Consider the following 16,212-nt stretch of genomic DNA (forward strand, 5'->3'; position numbering starts at 1 on the left):
AGGGTAATAAGTAAAAAAAAATATGTAGGTAAATAAATTAGAAGAAGAAAGAGAAAATTAATTGACAAAAATGATTAAATTGGTAACCAAGATATATGTAATGATCCTTATCTTGTTTTAGATAAGTTAAGTGTTGTTATTTTTTTACAAAACAAAAAAATTAATAGTAATACGCATTTAGGCTATTAACAAATAATATATTGATTGATTTTTTGTTGAAAAACATTGCAATGAAACGGGCATCAAATTTTCGTGTCCACTATGTCTAACGTACAACGTAAGGGCTAGAATATACATACAACTTTTAGTTGAACAACCGTTTTGTTGTGTATCATAGTTGCTCGACAAAAAAGTCAAAAAACGCAGACCATCGACTAAACAATCGATCCGCGACTGCCAGTCTTGAGTAAGAATTTGAAGCGGTGCCACGTCTTTTGTCATCATAGCGGACGACACGGAGAAGTTCATTAATAGCGTAGAAAAAAGGCCAACAATCTGAGCTAGGGAGGAAGATTGTATGGAAGTCGTATCTGGATGGTTGGAACTAGACTAGAATTTGAAATAAAAATTTAATAAATTGGGAATGATCGAGATCTCAGCGACTACTAATGCGTACTCTACACGTAGAGCGACCTACAGGGCCGTATTAAGCTAGTGGCTTGGGGGGCTATAACCCTAGACTCCAGGTCCAAAAGGGCCCCCATTTGGAAAACATTGTGTACTTTTTGATGTGTTGATACCACAAAGCTAACGTATTGATATTATTTTTTCAATTTTTCCGGGTTTCCGAATTTCTTATAAGGGGGTCCCGTCATTATTTTAGTCCGGCCTTGGCGACGGCATTAACCCTTTGACTGGCACATCATTCTGTAGCCTGTTACACGGAACATCAGTCATAATAGTGACCGTTATGTCTGAAAAGACGATTTATTATTAGTTGTTTTCTTTTTCTGGGAAATTCAATCTTTGTCAATCAATGTTTCCTCTTCAGCAACTACTTGGGGGTTAATTTAGGACAAAACTAGAGCGTCAAAACGAATTTATATTTCAAATAAGAAAAACAATAGACTTTAGATCAAACTTTAATAGTCTTGTTATATCCTATAAAACTTGAACAATAAATATTGTCGCACGAACAAATCACTTCATTCGACAAAAAGAACCTTTCTTACAAAAGTAGGCGTCTAGTAGTTATAGTTCTTCCAATATTAATTGCAGAAGACAGTTATGCAAGGAACGATCAATATTTCATAAATACTCACGGCGCTCATACCAAATTAAGAAATGAAAAATAACGTTCACTCCCCGTATAAAATTCTAACAAACCGTCAGTCCACGTGGACTCATCATCTCCACTGTTTACCAATCAAAACATCGAATCGTAAACATAAATGCATTTCTAGTGGCCGAAGCTGCCGGAAGGCAGTCTGCGATAAGCAGTGGCGTGGCTAGGTGAGATTTATTTAATTCTTAATTTCTTAAAATAAATAGAAATATGGCGTCTCTTACACCATGGGCGAATGAACACAATAAAATTGCACAGTGTAGTTAGAATAAAGACAGGTATGCATTTAATAATAAAAATTTAGATACACAAACACAGCAAGTTATTTTAAATTTATTCGAATCTTTAAAAATGGAAAATATTCAACAATCTGATAGTGCAATCATAATAAGAATTGTTGAATTAACTGGAGTAAATCAATTTATCGAGTAATCACGAAAGGGGTTGCTGTAGATCATTCACAGAACCGAAAAACGTGTAAAGAAAAACTGAAATCAGTTGACAAAGCTACTCAAGATTTAATATGTATGACAATTTATAGTTTATATAAGGTTGGAGATTATTCAGAATACAATTATACCAGTTTAGAAACGTTGCATCATCAGCATGTGGTTTTAAACACAAAAAACTAAATAAACGGATGGCAAAAACTGATTCGTCAAAGATAGTTCGATGGCGACAAGATTATTTTAGTCAGGCAAAAGACTACCGAAGCTCTAGTAGACGAATGGGGTACAAAAAGGGCCCAGTTCACGCCTGGTACCCTGCTTAAACCAAACGTCCTTCCAAGCAGGTACATTTTACTCGTCTATTTACATTTTATAATTTAATATTCAGTTGTAGCAAGTTAACGAGGTATAATAATGATTTTTTTTCCAAATGGGACTGAAATAAGTCCATCTGACTAAATAACTGCGTATAAAGCCAATTTATAATGATTCGATCTACGCCTATGGTAGATCTAACAAATTTGTCGGTAAGTGGCTTTAATACAAGTTTTTATAATCTGCAATTGATAGTGCAAGGATGTAGCCAGGATTTAGTTTGGGGGGGGGGAGTTTGGTTTTAAGTAGATAAAACAACAAAAAAATACTAACATGAAATTTAATATCTATATATTCATCGGAAAAATTACGACATACGTAGGTATTTATAAAGTTATTAACTTTAAATGAAACAGTTAAATTAATTTCGTTCCTCTGCGCCAAATCTAAAACCATTAATGAAGAAGTCTTCGGCCTTTTTGTTTTAAATATATCCACTACTTTATTGAGAGTTAAACCATTAAGTCTATTTTCACTTCTAGTGTTTCGTAAATAGTTTTTCAGTCTTCTTAGGCTCGAGAAATACCTTTCTGGGGTTGCAGTGGATACAGGAATGGTAGCCACGATTTGTAGTCACGTGTAAATATTAGGATAAGCATCCGTCATTATGACCTGCATCTGCATTATATATCGGTCATAATGACCCACTTGGTTTCCAAGAAAAATTATTCACCGTACCTAACCTAACCAACTGCAGCTGTCACAGAAGGCTAGTTCGTTGGTACCGACACTAGCGCCCTGAGCAGTGATTAAAGTAAACCATATCAGTCAAAATGACGGATGTTCCGGTCAGAAGATTATTGCCCAAAAATTATTTTGTTCCGAAGAACTCCCTCTTAATATGAGTCACATGATATTGTCAACTAAACCAACTGTTCATTTTTTACCTTCCCCATTTTGACATTAAAAGATTGTGCAAAAGCTGAAATTTTTTTTTCTCAGAAAATTCTGAATTTTCTTTCAATATTAGTTGCCGCTGGTCACTAATGGGTTAATTTCGAAGTAGTTATTTAATCGGGATTAGAATTTGCCCATCAACTAAAGATTTTAATATTTGAGGTTATCTACTATATATTTTTGATTAAAAAATTAATCCAATTTAAACAATTTTCAATATGATTTTTCGATTTTTCATTCGAGTTAAACTTCCCAGATAAATTTTTATACTTTTTTTAGTGTAGAATTTTAAAAAATTGATTAAAACTTTATTTTTTTTTAATCAACAAACCACTTTATATGTTTATCACTTACCCTGTATACGCATATTCATCTGTTCCTTGAAATTCCAAGGTATTTATTTATTTTGAGGATTACTAAGTCATTTTTATTATTGAGAATTCCACAATGTAATTGATCAACGAGATATTGTTTGGGATTAAATTCTGTTAACAAAGATTAAGTTGTCAAACTTAAGGTTAGCTTTATAATAATGAAGAAATCCAAATTGTTCTTATATTTTCGTTTACCATATTAAAATAGTCAGATGAACATTTTTATTGCTAATCAATAAAAATTTATTGTTTTTAAATCAACAGATATTTCATATAGTCGATGATCATCAGTACAGTGAGTTAGACAAGTTTATTTTTCTTTTTTTCCAACTAGTTCTTTGGCCTTCACCTTGACAACACTTGAGTAGAATTAGGTCAAATTTCTTTTTTATTTAAAAGCATTATTGCAAAAGGTGAAGCTTTATATAGTATTTTTTGAAATAATTTGAAAAATAACACGTGTACAATGATTATATATCGATTAATGGCGTGTATAGTTACAATATATAATATACAAAATTAATATGTTTATTTATATTTACTACTTATATCAGTTTTATATATTTTTAAATTTTAGATTACACTATGATAAAATTTTTACACCTACTAGTGATTCTAATATATCTAACAAGCGTCCACCTTCAAGAAGTTACTTATAGGTTACCTTCTACGGTGATTCCTTCTCATTATGAATTAAGTTTAGCTTTCAGTCGTACCGTATTTTCTGGAACTAAGACTACTTTTACTGGAAGTGCTGAAATTCATTGTACAGTTACTGAAACTGTTTCTCAAATAAAATTACATTCGAATCCCGATTATATTCAGATTACAGATATTACTTTTAAAAAAGGACCTGCTGTTAATAATTATATTATTGATAATATAACTGAAATTTTAACAATTTCAACTATTAGTGGTAAGTAATTTAAATATATCCAAAACTAAATTCAAGTTTTAATTCCTCAGCCCTCCCCTTTCCGAGATATAACCCTTAAAATAAGGTGTCGAAAATTGTAACTTAAAATCCTTTTTCTATTTGAAAATATATTTTACTCTTAAATTTTTTTTTAGTCATAATCTTTTAAGCGTAATATCTCGGAATTTAGAAGCACCCTGTATATTTTAGATCTAACACCAAATGTAGAATACGTTTTAACTATCACTTATGAGGCACATATAAATACAAATGATTTGGTTGGAGTATTCAGGTCAAGTTACATAGATGGCGGTGATACTAAATATATATTTGCTGCTCAATTACAACCTACTTATGCCAGAAGAGTTTTTCCTTGCTTTGACGAACCTACTTTTAAAGCGACGTTCACCATCACTTTTACCCTCGTATCCAACGTAGCCGCTTTTTGGAATACAGAACTAGAAAGCTCCACGGCTATAACGTAAGTCGAACCATCGAACTAAGTCTTAAGTTAGTTATTGAAAATAAAGTGATTCGACAAACTCATCCATTGTTAAGTTTAATATTTAATATTCCAAATTAATATAAAAGAAAGAGCGATATTTTCATAAGAATTCAATTTTTTTCATTTCTCAGAAATGTGAAATATATATTGCCGCATAATACTTAAATCAGACAGTACACCATGATCATTCGTATTAAGCATCCTACAAACATTGTACTATTTTGATTTTTTACAATATTTAGAGGATTTCAATCACACTTTTAATAATTTATTTTTTTTACACAATAATTGTGTTCAATAGGATCTGATGTTACTTTTTTAACATATTTTTTTTCAAATTTAGGACCAGTATTATTCAGTATACTTATAGAAAAACTCCGATAATGTCAACGTACATGTTAGCTTTCGTTATTTCTGAATTAAGTTGTGACGAAGCGCTTACTGTGAGTGAAGTAGAAAATACAGTGTGTTCTAGACCTGCTACATCTTTATTACGAACTTTTGCAGTTGAAATTGCACCTGAATTGCTTGATAGAATGAATCAGTACACTCAAATTAATTATAGTGAGGTTATGAATAAATTACATTATGTAGCTTTACCAAACTCGGCGTATGAATCTATGGATTATTGGGGATTATCTACATACAGGTGAGAAAATATTTTTATTACTTTAACATGGTATAATAGTTTTGATTAAATCGTATTATATGTTATTTAAAGATCGATCTGAATATAAACAAAACGAGAATTATACAAGGGGGCTTACAAAAGTAGTATTTTCGTTCTGAAGTTTATAATTAATTTTATGGCTTTTTTACACTATTGTAGAGAACAATATTTATTATACGATAATTCAGAATCGACGAACGTTGTTAAACAAAAAGTTGCTATTGCGATTGCTCGGGAAATCGTTCAACAATGGTTTGGAAATCTGGTAAATTTCGATTGGTGGTCACAGATTTATTTGAATAAAGGTTTCGCTGATTACCTGAAATATTCGATTTTAAATTCGGTGAGATTTCAAACCGAAAATTATTTTTTTTTACTGATTTGTTCGAAATAATGTAGGTGGTTCCTGATTGGCAGCTGCAGAATCAATACGTTGTTGATAACGTTCAAATCGCTTTAAGAGCCGAAGAAAACTATTCACCAACAATGATTACGAATGTTTCAACAACAATGGATATATTATTGTCGTTGGATGATGTAACAATCAAAAAAGGTAATCGATAAACAAAAAAAAGTATCAAAAATCTGTAGTTTTCAAAGCTTTTTCATGAATCAGCTGTATTTATGATTAATACTGCCCTCCACAAACCTTATACATTAGTATGAACAGTAAAAAGGACAAAATAATAATGATATTTACCCCCCAGTACAAATTCTAATGATCCAAAGAGGGTGATAACCCTTAGATCTTCCACCATATCTTATTTATTTTGATTAAAATACTCCATGCACTAATATGAATAATTTCGTAGGATAAAGAGGACAAAGCCGTTTGAGCTTGTACAGTATTTGGAGTATTTTGTCCGTATAACGCTCAAATAAAGATCTTCACCGCCACATACGAATTCTAATGATCCAAAATATTGATAATCCACAGATTTTCCAAAATTTAACTTCTTTCGGATAAACTATCCCATTGACACCCGTATTTTTCATTAATACTGCCCGCCATAAATCTCATGCAACAATATGAACAATTTCGTAGGATAAAGAGGACAAAGCCGTTTGAGCTTGTACAGTATTTGGAGTATTTTGTCCGTATAACGCTCAAATAATGATCTTCACCGCCACATACGAATTCTAATGATCCAAAATATTGATAATCCACAGATTTTCCAAAATTTAACTTCTTTCGGATAAACTATCCCATTGACACCCGTATTTTTCATTAATACTGCCCGCCATAAATCTCATGCAACAATATGAACAATTTCGTAGGATAAAGAGGACAAAGCCGTTTGAGCTTGTACAGTATTTGGAGTATTTTGTCCGTATAACGCTCAAATAATGATCTTCACCGCCACATACGAATTCTAATGATCCAAAATATTGATAATCCACATATTTTCCAAAATTTAACTTCTTTCGGATAAACTATCTCATTGACACCCGCATTTTTCATTAATACTGCCCGCCATAAATCTCATGCACTAATATGAATAATTTCGTAGGATAAAGAGGACAAAGCCGTTTGAGCTTGTACAGTATTTGGAGTATTTTGTCCGTATAACGCTAAAATAATGATATTCACCGCCACATACGAATTCTAATGATCCAAAATAATGATAATCCACATATTTTCCAAAATTTAACTTCTTTCGGATAAACTATCTCATTGACACCCGCATTTTTCATTAATACTGCCCGCCATAAATCTCATGCACTAATATGAATAATTTCGTAGGATAAAGAGGACAAAGCCGTTTGAGCTTGTACAGTATTTGGAGTATTTTGTCCGTATAACGCTAAAATAATGATATTCACCGCCACATACGAATTCTAATGATCCAAAATATTGATAATCCACTTATTTTCCAAAATTTAACTTCTTTTGGAACAACTATTCCATTAACACCCGTATATTTTATTCCCACTCCCCATAAACCTCATAAAACTATATTAGAATAAAGAGAACAAAGCTGTTTGAGCTAGTACAATAGTTTGTGTCAAAGTATTTATCTATTTTGAGAAATATTAATACAGTTTAAATAATATTGTTAACAAAACAATTATTTTTTATATTAATTGTTTCAACATTTAATAGCTGGTAGTATCTTTCGTATGGTGGAGGCCATTATGGGCGCGGAAAATTTTAAAAATGGGATCAACCGATATTTAAACACTTAGTAAGTACCGAGCATTATTTTTATTTAAATTATGCGGAATCTCAACAAAATCAACAACAACTCAGTACAACAATACAATAACAAATTCACGAAAGAATTAAAACGTTTGGATTATTAGAAACGCAAACCGCAGTGACTACTACTACTTTGCCGTGTGCGTAAATATTTTCATTATATTTTTGCAAATGTAGCATTATCAATTAGTAGCAAATGCATATTACTACTATCTACATTATTTCAATTACTTTTTGTTGTCATTCTCTAAAACAAAATGAAATATTTGTTCACAATTTGTATACAAATATTCCCGTTACATAAATTCTTAGACATTATTAATCTGACTGTACATAGAAGGAGGTTATATTGGCAATTTTTAACGTTAATTGATACTTCGGACTATCCATCTTTTTCTAACCTACGGCATTATATGTGTGATAAGTGAGAAACAACACCTGAAACGACTACGAGAGAGATAATCACACTATTGCTAGATTTACTTAACGCGCTGGTTCCTTCCCGTTACATAATACGGAGTTCATTGATATTTTATGTTCTAAATTTATCATAAATAAGAAGTTACTCATCATAAAATTAAAAATGACGAACGTGAAGATTTCTTAAAATGAAATCTATTGGAAGGTGATGAAATTAATATTTGTGAATATAATTTACAGTTATCTTTTTTCAATATCATGAGGTTATAATAAGGCATCTTTGTCGTAGATCGAAATGTCAATGTTTACTTATTTTTTGAAAATAATTTTCTATCAAAAGAGATCTTAAATCAAGATGATTTATCAAAAAAAACCTAAAAAAGGTCTAAGAAAAAAATTATAATATAGTTTAAAAAAAAGTATATGCATTTTTAGTGCATATGGGACATCTACATGGGATAAACTATGGGCTAGCTTAGAAACTAATTTAGATAATACAGTTTCAAATATACCTTCCGGTGTAACATTGAGTGCGGTTATGGAAAATTGGATCAACGAATCAGGATTTCCCTTAATAACTGTCACTGTTAATGGAACTAAAGTAACTGTTACTCAAGTAAGACTTTATTGTATTTTTCCGTGTATTGCAATTGTTATAAATTGTTCATTGTTTAACGTAATTAGTGTGGAAAAAAATATTTTTATATGTTGCAATGAAAAAATTGGAAATGTATTGTTTTTTTATGTTACGTCGAAATAGAGATGGTTGCGTCCGGTACACAGACTTCAGATCAGGCAATGGCGTACATAATGTTTAGGAGGGGATATCGCAATACTGAGAAAATTTTTTTGTAAAATGTGAATAGTTTTTACATAACCACTCTAAAAAAAACAAAAAAAAATATTTTCTTAGTGTAACGATTTGATCTAATAATCTCAGTGTAATTTGTCGTACGACACGTCAGATGACGTAACCCATTTAATCAATGTTTTTCAGAGCAAAATGTCGCTTCTGTGTGTGTTTTTTCTGGGGACTAAAGTCAAAAAATTGTGCTTCCAATTTATATCTTTACACCTAAACCTTGAAATTTCTTATTAGAAATCAATTTTTTTTCTTTCGTTTGATTTAGAAAAAACTTTCCAATGAAAATACTACAACTACAGAATGGTTCGTTCCCATAAACTACGTAACTTCTTTAGATACGCTTTCCGACCATTCTAAAAATCCACAATATTGGTTGAAACCAAATGACGTACTTACATTTGAAATACCGAAAGGTATCGATTGGATTCTAATAAACTATCACCAAACTGGTTAGTAACTATATTTGTATATTTTTTGCAACAGATAAAATATTTTGTAATTGTTTCTATAAACAGTTATATTTATAAAATAATGTTTTGGTGCCCATCTCTCTTTTTAAATTCATGAGAATTAGAAATACAGGTCGGTATAACAGGAAACGTTCATCGAAATACAAATATGGCGTTTTGACTTATCACTAAAACCGATAGATGGCGGAATGTAAAAATAAATTGAATTATTGAAACTTAAATTTTAAATTAAATTTCAGAATCATATTTCATTGAAATTTTTTTCAAATATATATTATTTCGTTTCTAAATTGAGCTATTAACAAGCAAACGCACCATCTGTTGACGAAATTTTGTTTCAATAATCTTTCTAGGGTTTTTAAAGTGGAAATGTGAAAACAAATTATCGATTTCAGGTTATTATAGGGTGAACTACGATATAAAAACTTGGAAATCGATAAAAAGGGCTTTAAAAAGTCCTGAATTTGGTGGAATAGACGAAATCAGTAGAGCACAACTAGTTGACGATCTATTCAGTCTCGCTAGACACGAAATCCTTAATTATACAATAGTTTTCGAATTGTTAGAATTTTTATCAGATGACACGTCATATTTTACTTGGACAGCTGCTTTTAACGGCTTCGAAAAATTATTGAACATCATTAAATCAAAGTCGTTAGCTGATGATATCAAGGTAGGTAGCTGTAGTATCAATGAATACTCCAGCACCATCTATCGTAATTATTAGCAACATACTTCACGCTTTACAGATAACTGTTTTTATGTTGAGATGTTCTTTTTCAGAACAATATCTTAAGTCTAATGTCAAATTTATACCAATCTACACCTTTTGACTCTTTAGAAGAAGACGATCATCTTTTCACGTTAAAGCGAGAGTTAAGTCTAAAATTGGCTTGTCAGTTGGGGCATTTGGAATGTATAGGAATGTCGCGTGCTCTATTTTTAGCTTACAAACTCTATTCAACTGAGTCGGTATATACAAATAATTATTGTAATAAATAATTATTAGTAATAATATTTTAGACCTCCAAAAGAATTAAAAAGTATCGTTTATTGTACTGCTCTACAACAAAGCGAGAAGGAAGATGACTGGCTTTTATTATGGAACGATTATATTAAATCAGATTCGGATTCGGAAAGAACTGTTTTATTAAGAGCTTTGGCATGTACTACAAATTCCACTCTTCTAAATAAGTAAGTGAAATAAAAATAAATTCTGGATTTCCGGAACGTGTTTTTTAGTATTTGGCTTGTTTGAAGACATTCGGAACAAGATTCTGAACATTTTACTTGTTGGCACACAGCCAAAACGTGTTTTTGAATATTTAACACATTGTAACACACCCAAATATTGTTTTATAATTATTTGACATGTTGGTACACATCCAGAACGTGTTTTTCATTATTTGGCTTGTTTGAAGACATCCAGAACTAGATTTTGAACATTTTACTTTTTCGAAAACAGCCAAAACGTGTTTTTTAATATTTAACTCATTGTAACACATCCAAATATTGTTTTATAACTATTTGATTTGTTGAAACACATCCAGAATAAGATTTTGAACATTTTACTTGTTGGCACACAGCCAAAACGAGTTTTTTAATACTTAACTCATTGTAACACACCCAAATATTGTTTTATAATTATTTGACATGTTGAAACACATCCAGAATAAGATTTTGAACATTTTGCTTGTTGGCACACATCCAAAACGTATTTTTTAATATTTAACTCATTGTAACACATCCAAATATTGTTTTATAATTATTTAACATGTTGAAACACATCCAGAATACGATTTTTTTAGTATTTTGCTTGTTTGAAGACATCCAGAACTAGATTTTGAACATTTTGCTTGTTGGCACACATCCAAAACGTGTTTTTTAATACTTAACTCATTGTAACACATCCAAATATTGTTTTATAATTATTTGACATGTTGAAACACATCCAGAATAAGATTTTGAACATTTTACTTGTTAGCACACATCCAAAACGTATTTTTTAATATTTAACTCATTGTAACACATCCAAATATTGTTTTATAATTATTTAACATGTTGAAACACATCCAGAATACGATTTTGAACATTTTACTTGTTGGCACACATCCAAAACGTGTTTTTTAATATTTAACTCATTGTAACACATCCAAATATTGTTTTATAATTATTTGACATGTTGAAACACATCCAGAACAAGATTTTGAACATTTTACTTGTTGGCACACAGCCAAAACGTGTTTTTGAATATTTAACTCATTGTAACACATCCAAATATTGTTTTATAATTATTTGACATGTTGGAGCACATCCAGAACGTTTTTTTTAGTATTTTGCTTGTTTGAAGACATCCAGAACTAGATTTTGAACATTTTGCTTGTTGGCACACATCCAAAACGTGTTTTTTAATATTTAACTCATTGTAACACATCCACATATTGTTTTATAATTATTTGACTTGTTGAAACACATCCAGAATAAGATTTTGAACATTTTACTTGTTGGCACACAGCCAAAACGTGTTTTTGAATATTTAACTCATTGTAACACATCCAAATATTGTTTTATAATTATTTGACTTGTTGAAACACATCCAGAATAAGATTTTGAACATTTTACTTGTTGGCACACAGCCAAAACGTGTTTTTGAATATTTAACTCATTGTAACACATCCAAATATTGTTTTATAATTATTTGACATGTTGGAGCACATCCAGAACGTTTTTTTTAGTATTTTGCTTGTTTGAAGGCATCCAGAACTAGATTTTGAACATTTTACTTGTTGGCACACAGCCAAAACGTGTTTTTTAATATTTAACTTAATGTAACACATCCAAATATTGTTTTATAATTATTTGACTTGTTGGAGCACATCCGGAACGTGTTTTTTAGTATTTGGCTTGTTTGAAGACATTCGGAACAAGATTCTGAACATTTTACTTGTTGGCACACACCCAAAACGTGTTTTTGAATATTTAACACATTGTAACACACCCAAATATTGCTTTATAATTATTTGACATGTTAATAAACATCCAGAACGTGTTTTTTAGTATTTGGCTTGTTTGAAGACATTTAGAACAAGATTTTGAACATTTTACTTCTTCGCACACAGCCAAAACGTGTTTTTTAATATTTAATTTGATGTAACACATCCAAATATTGTTTTATAATTATTTGACTTGTTGAAACACATCCAGAACAAGATTTTGAATATTTTACTTGTTGGTACACAGCCCAAATGTATTTTCGAATATTTAACTTGGGTGGGATTATGAACCCGGCCTTAAGGTAGAAATAAAATAGAAATTGAAATATTTATATCAAATTTTAGATTACTGCAACAAACTTTGATGAAAAGTGCTGAGATTAGGGCGGAAGACAGATTCTTAGTTTTCGAAAGTGTTGCTTCAAATCCTGTAGGTACTGCCGAAGCAATTGATTTCTTTGTCAATAATTATCAAGATATTTCTGAGAAGTGAGTAATAGATTTTGGAAAAATTTGTCAGCTGAAGTTATAAGTCCATAAATTTCGTAGCTTTTCTATAATAATAACGCTTGGTATTTTGAAATTATAATATAATAAGTACCATCTAGCGGTAACAGCACGGAGCAACTATTTCTCAATAACAAAATCCAAGAACTCTGTTGATTTCTGCAAAATAATAATTCAAATTAAAGCAATTTAATTTCAGGTCTATTTCATAAGAAATCAGTGAAATAGACTTGGAATAACGATGAATTATTATTAAAATATATAAAAAGGAGTCTAAGAAGTAAAAAGAAAATCATAGAATATGTTTGGGTATTCAGTACTAGATGGCGGAGTACATACAATTAAGCTACCTGAATATGCTAAACTGTCAAATTTTTCTGAAATTTTATTTATTATCAATATTTTAAATTTCTTTATGCGCGATGCTGATTGAGGTCTAAAAATTTGATAAAAAATATAAAATTTGAATCTTAAAAGTACAATATTTGAGTTAATTCGGTTTTCGCAGCGCCACCTGTTAAAGTATCGGTAATTTATCGAATGTTCAAGTGTTGTATTGAGATTCCTTTTTTATCGATATATCTGACCTACACTGTACAAAATTGATGTAAACATTGTTTTTTTTCCATTATATATGTTATTAGGTACAAAGGTCAAAACATTATCTCAAATATTTTGAAAACTCTTGCTGGTATGGTCAAAAATGATATGGAGCTAGAAAAGGTATGTTCGTGTTTTAGAAATTACATTTTTGGTTATGGTTATTGCGTTTTTAGCTTAAAAATTTGGTCACTGGTGATATATTCCCGACAACATTGGTAAAAGTTGTTCAAGGAATATTAACAAATATTGAGAGAAGTTTTTCGAGAGTAACGTCATTTCAAGAAAGTTTAATTGAGTATTTTTATCCGACGAAATCCGCAGCGGTCAAAATTAATTATAATCATGTCATTTTCATGATAATATCAATACTGTCTTTATTCGTATAATTTCCTTTGTTGTATAAAAAATAATAAAGTATTTTTAATTATACCAAAGTTGTTTTCTTTCTTCAAACTATACCTGTCAGTTATTATTTTACAAATGTACATAAAATTTTTTGGAATATTTCTCATATGCCATCTAGTGGCGATAGCAGGTGTGAAGATTCCAGTTGTATTGACGTTTCCTTTCTCCTTTTACCACATTAGAGGAAATGCTTCTCGTACTTCTTCCTCGTTACAATAGATGGCAGAGTATATGAATAACTAATGAATTCTTAGTTTTACTAAAAATTTATCCGCTTTATTTTGATTTGTTATTAATAAATTCAAATGAAAATTATTTCTGTAATATTATGGAAATATTTCAATACTTTATCAATAATTTGATGTCTTAGTTACAAAAATTTACTGAACCATATCGTTCTTTTTGATTTCAACTCCCATAGGAGAGCTATGCTTAAGAAAAAACTATTTACTTTAGTTTTGAGGTCTTTTGAGTTATCTTGATAGTATGTAATTTCGAGTTAGTGTGGAGAGAAAATTTATACAAATCAATTGAAAATAATATTTTCTTGAAAAATAGTCCCTACACGCCATCTAGTGGGATAGCTGGTGAGAAAATTTCTGTTATATTGACGTTTCCTTTCTTCAGATTTTACCACATGAAAGGAAATGCATTTGGTGGTTTTTCCTCCTTATTATAGATGGCTGAATGTGTGATTCACCATAATGAATTCCTTGTCATTAGTAAAATATTTTTTTATTCTAATTTGTTGTTAATAATTTCAACGAAAAGTAATTCTATTATATTATAGAAACATTTCAATACACTATTGCTCTCCCAATTAAAAATAATTACTGATTTTTATAATTATTTTTGATTTCAATTTATATTTGAGACCTATAATTAAGAAAAAACTATTCAACTTAGTTTCGAGTTGGAAATTTACTGAAAATTATCTTGAAAGTATAACACACAGTTATTTCAAGTTTTTAAACTCAGTATTGTCAGAAAGTTTAGAAAAATCAATTTGAAAATAACATTTTCTCAAAAGCTAATCCTTATGTGCCATCTAGTGGTGCTAATGGGTAACTTATAAATGTGTGTAAATGTCTGTTATGTTGACGTTTCCTTTCTTTAGTTATTACCATAATTTTACTTCTTAGTAATAGATGGCAAAGTATATGAATAAACAATGAAAATTAACTTAATATTATTAGAACGTTTATATATAGATATTTTTTGATTTGTTATAAATAATCCAATAAATTATGATTTTAACATTTTAATACTCTTACTGATTTATATCGGTGTTTTTGATGTGAATTCACATTGGAAAGTAATTTAAAAAAAAACTGTTCATTTTAGTTATGAGTTGGAATTTTTAAAAAATTTCCTTTGTTTAATAAACTTTATCGAAATAAATATTAATCAAAGTGTCAAAAGTACGTAAAAATAGTATTTCACATTTAAAGTTGTATGTGTTAATAAAAAATAAAAAGTATGCAATATCTATAAATTATTATTGAAGTTTTCTGTGCCATCTTGTGGTGACAGTAAGTAGAAGTGTAGAATTATTTCGGATCGATAAAATAGTTTCCTTCAATTTGCTGTCCAATAATAGATTTTAAAGTTTTTGAGCAGTATAGTTGTTATAAGTCGGTTCACGGGTTATTTTATTAAAACAACATATATTTCATTGATAATAATAGTGAATTGGACTTTTTCACATAATAAACATTTAATGGTGACAGTACTTTGTGTTTGGTTGTCAAAATTAAGTTTCTTCGTTCCGATTTACAATAATAGATGGCAGATTATTTGAATTTAAATGAATTCAAGCCATCCCAATTCCAAATACTTATTCTGGATATTATTTAAACTTTATCGAAATAAATATTCATCAAAGTATCAAAAGTACGTAAAAATAGTATTTCACATTTAAAGTTGACCATTATTGTTGTATGTGTTAATAAAAAATAAAAAGTATGCAATATCTATAAATTATTATTGAAGTTTTCTGTGCCATCTTGTGGTGACAGTAAGTAGAAGTCTTGGATAAATGATATAATATTTCGGATCGATAAAATAGTTTCCTTCAATTTGCTGTCCAATAATAAATGACATAAATGCAAAGACATGATTATAAAATGGATTCAGTAGTTTTTGAGCAGTATAGTTGTTATAAGTCGTTTCACGGGTTGTTTTATTAAAACAACACATATTTCATTGATAATAATAGTGAATTGGACTTTTTCACATAATAAACATTTAATGGTGACAGTACTTTGTGTTTGGTTGT

At 29.9% G+C, this 16,212-nt stretch overlaps 1 protein-coding gene across 2 annotated transcripts; it reads left to right on the forward strand.

Annotated features, from left to right (window-relative positions):
- Positions 1–3,548: 3,548 nt before the first annotated feature.
- LOC130449128 (aminopeptidase N-like) lies at positions 3,549–13,958 on the forward strand. 2 transcript variants are annotated; one of them, XM_056786814.1, is made up of 15 exons: positions 3,549–3,675; positions 3,958–4,296; positions 4,507–4,777; positions 5,145–5,450; positions 5,631–5,814; positions 5,871–6,024; positions 7,576–7,657; positions 8,527–8,707; positions 9,222–9,405; positions 9,822–10,099; positions 10,210–10,394; positions 10,450–10,620; positions 12,765–12,908; positions 13,571–13,649; positions 13,703–13,958. In XM_056786814.1, exons 2-15 carry the CDS (start codon positions 3,966–3,968, stop codon positions 13,913–13,915), a joined length of 2,763 nt encoding a protein of 920 aa, XP_056642792.1. In that variant the 5' UTR covers positions 3,549–3,675; positions 3,958–3,965; the 3' UTR covers positions 13,916–13,958. The 2 variants fall into 2 exon arrangements, with proteins under 2 accessions (XP_056642792.1, XP_056642793.1); XM_056786815.1 differs by having other exon boundaries at positions 3,652–3,793.
- Positions 13,959–16,212: the final 2,254 nt, after the last annotated feature.

This window comes from Diorhabda sublineata, chromosome 9, assembly GCF_026230105.1.
Source record: "Diorhabda sublineata isolate icDioSubl1.1 chromosome 9, icDioSubl1.1, whole genome shotgun sequence".
Taxonomy (NCBI): Eukaryota; Metazoa; Arthropoda; class Insecta; order Coleoptera; family Chrysomelidae; genus Diorhabda; species Diorhabda sublineata.